This window comes from Sceloporus undulatus, chromosome 7 (assembly GCF_019175285.1).
Source record: "Sceloporus undulatus isolate JIND9_A2432 ecotype Alabama chromosome 7, SceUnd_v1.1, whole genome shotgun sequence".
Taxonomy (NCBI): Eukaryota; Metazoa; Chordata; class Lepidosauria; order Squamata; family Phrynosomatidae; genus Sceloporus; species Sceloporus undulatus.
Genome location: NC_056528.1, coordinates 49,686,442 through 49,689,085, shown reverse-complemented (window position 1 = coordinate 49,689,085; position 2,644 = coordinate 49,686,442). Strand labels below are relative to the sequence as shown.

The 2,644-nt window shown below is 55.1% G+C and overlaps 1 protein-coding gene across 1 annotated transcript; it reads right to left on the bottom strand.

Moving 5' to 3' along the window:
* Nucleotides 1-6: 6 nt before the first annotated feature.
* Nucleotides 7-1,688, bottom strand: LOC121936940 (G-protein coupled receptor 12-like). Its single transcript, XM_042479659.1, has one exon. The coding sequence runs from the start codon at nt 1,573-1,575 to the stop codon at nt 358-360; it is 1,218 nt and encodes a 405-aa protein (XP_042335593.1). The 5' UTR covers nt 1,576-1,688; the 3' UTR covers nt 7-357.
* Nucleotides 1,689-2,644: the final 956 nt, after the last annotated feature.

The following is a 2,644-nucleotide window of genomic DNA, read 5'->3' as shown; positions in this document are numbered from 1 at the left end:
GCAGTTCAAGTGGGATCAAAGTGGTGTAACCCTGCAGCATGAGAGTCGAAATCAGACTGAGAGTAGACCTGCTTAGGCTTGCATCTAACACTGTCACCAGACATCAGGTGGAAGGCCAAAGTGAACCAACTTACTCCTGTTTTACCAAAATAAATTCATCCTGTGTATGAAAATAACTCTTATTTGAAGTGTCCATGAGTGTCCACTTCTTTTGCAAGGAAGGCCCCAGCCTCTTTCTCTCTCCCAAACGTCCCCCCCCCATCCCATCACTCCTTTTTCTCCTTTCCTCTCCAGTTCCTCCTGCTGGGTAAGTGATGAGGAAGAAGAGCTCTCCAAACCCATCTTTAGGCCACCTCTTCATACATCGCTGGACGTCCGGGGCCGAGAGGCGAAGCCCAAGGATATGCAGCCACAGCAGGCCAGCCAGAGGGACTTCTGGATGTCCGCATTCCTGAAGGCATAGATGACTGGGTTGATGAGGGAGTTGCAGGCGGCCGGGAGGGCCAAGGCGTAGGTGTAGACGGAGGGGTAGGTGGCATCGGCCACCAGGGCGTAAATGGCGAAGGGGATCCAGCAAAGGGCATAGGTACCTAATACCAGTGAGAGGGTGGTCAGGCCTTTTCGGCCTGAAGGCGCAGCCTGGGGACCTGGAGAGGAAGAAGAAGGGGCTGAGGCAATGAACTGATGCTGGACAGCAATCTGCTGGGCATGGCGGCAGGCGATCTTGCAGATCTGGGCATAGAGTTGGAGCATGAGAGCAAACAGGAGGAGGAAGGCGACAGCCAGAAGGGTGGCGTTATCTTTGGTGATAGGCCACAGGACACTGCAAGCCAAGCCGGGTGGCTGTCGGAAGCAGTTCCATCCCAGGAGTGGGAGGAGGCCAAGGGCCAAGCAGAGGAGCCAAAGGGCCAGGAGGCTGGCTGCAGTGAAGGTCCGGGTGCGCTCAGAGTGGTAGGTCAGGGCGTTGTAGAGTGACAGGTAGCGGTCAATGGTGATGGCCAAGAGGCTGCCCGCTGAGGCTGAGAAGGCGGTCAGGAGCAAGGCGGCAGCACTGAGGGCAGCTGCCTCACTGGGTGGCTGCACCAGGTACTGGACACTGAAGTTGACCACTAGGCCCACGCCAGCCAACAAGTCGGCCAAGGCCAGACTGCCAATGAGGAGGAACATAGGTGCACGCAGACTGGGAGTGTAGAAGAGGACGGCCAGAACCAGTGCATTCTCACAAGCCATCGCCGTCCCTGTGGCACACAGGGCCACATCCCACGGATTTACTGCTGCTGCCGCCGCCGCTGCCACCACCTCTCCTCCGCCACTGCCACTGCCCCCGCCACTGCCTGCGCCACTTCCACTGCCCGCGCCACTCCCGCTGCCACTTCCGCCGCCTGTCGCTTCCTCGCTTCCCACCGTGGTTCCGGCAGTGGCGGTGGCAGCTGGGGAAAGGTCCGAGGGGCTCCCGGTGGCAGCGGTGGCCGAAGTGTTGGCGGGGGGCCAGAGGGTGGCAAATGGTCGAGAGGAAGAGGCGGCGTTGAGGAGGACCAGGAGGTGGCGCTGCTGCTCCCGCAGCTGATCTTCCATGGCCTGCGGGAGAGAGAGGGGGCAAAAAGCAAAGATTAGAGTTAGAGTTAGGGTTATGGTTAGAGTTAGGATTAGAATTTGGGTTTGGTTTAGAGTTAGGGTTCGAGTTAGATTTAACATTAAAGTTAGAGTTAGGGTTAGTTTTAGAGTTGGAGTTAGGGTTAGGGTTAGAGTTAGGGTTAGGTTTAGGGAGAGGCAGGAGGAAGGAGGGTGGGCAGGGTGTCCTCTTTTCCGGAGGACAGTCCTCGGCCAGCGGGTTTGCTATGAAACATTTGTCTTTCTCCAGGTGTCCTCTCTTTGAAAGGACAGCAGCTATTCCAAATGGATGTGCCTCTTTTGCTTGAGTGGGTTGTCCCCTTTTCTGAAGGGCTGCCAGAAAACGGTCCTCTTTTTTTTAAGGTGGCCTTGCTTTGAAAAGGCAGAGTCTAGTCTAGATGGATGTCCATCTAAGGGGTGAGGGTGGGGGGGGGGGTCCCTTTTTCTGGGAAACCAATTGCCACTTTGGAGAACAGTCCTCTTTTTCAAGGTGTCCTCTCTTTCCAAAGGCAGTATCTACATCTGTTTCTCTGGGAATGGGTGTCCTCTTTTCCAGATGATAGTCTGCAGTTTCAAGGGCTGGAGCAGGGGCAGATGGCTTTTATGTCAGTCTGGCAAGGAGTCTACTCCATGTTTAAGTGAGAACTTTGAAGTGGCCATCCAAAGTGATGGACCTATTTGGACACGGGTCAAAGCCAGGCTTAAAGGCACTATTAAGGGTTGGAACAGACCTTGACTGACATGGAGCCACCAGATAAAACCCCATGATAGGTTCACCTTTGTCGTTGTTGTGTGCCTCCAAGTGATCTTTTTGGACTTCTGGAGGCCCTAAGGTGAACCTATCATGGGGGTTTCTTGGCAAGTTTCTCCAGAAGGGGTTTGCCATTGCCATCCTCTAAGGCTGACTTGCCCAAGGTCATCCAGTCACTTTCATGCGCCTTCCAAATTGCAGGCGAAGAACATCCAGGGAACGCATCATGCTTTGACCCCAAAAGGGGTGGGGGGCACAGAGGCATTTTCTCTTGCCCCCCCC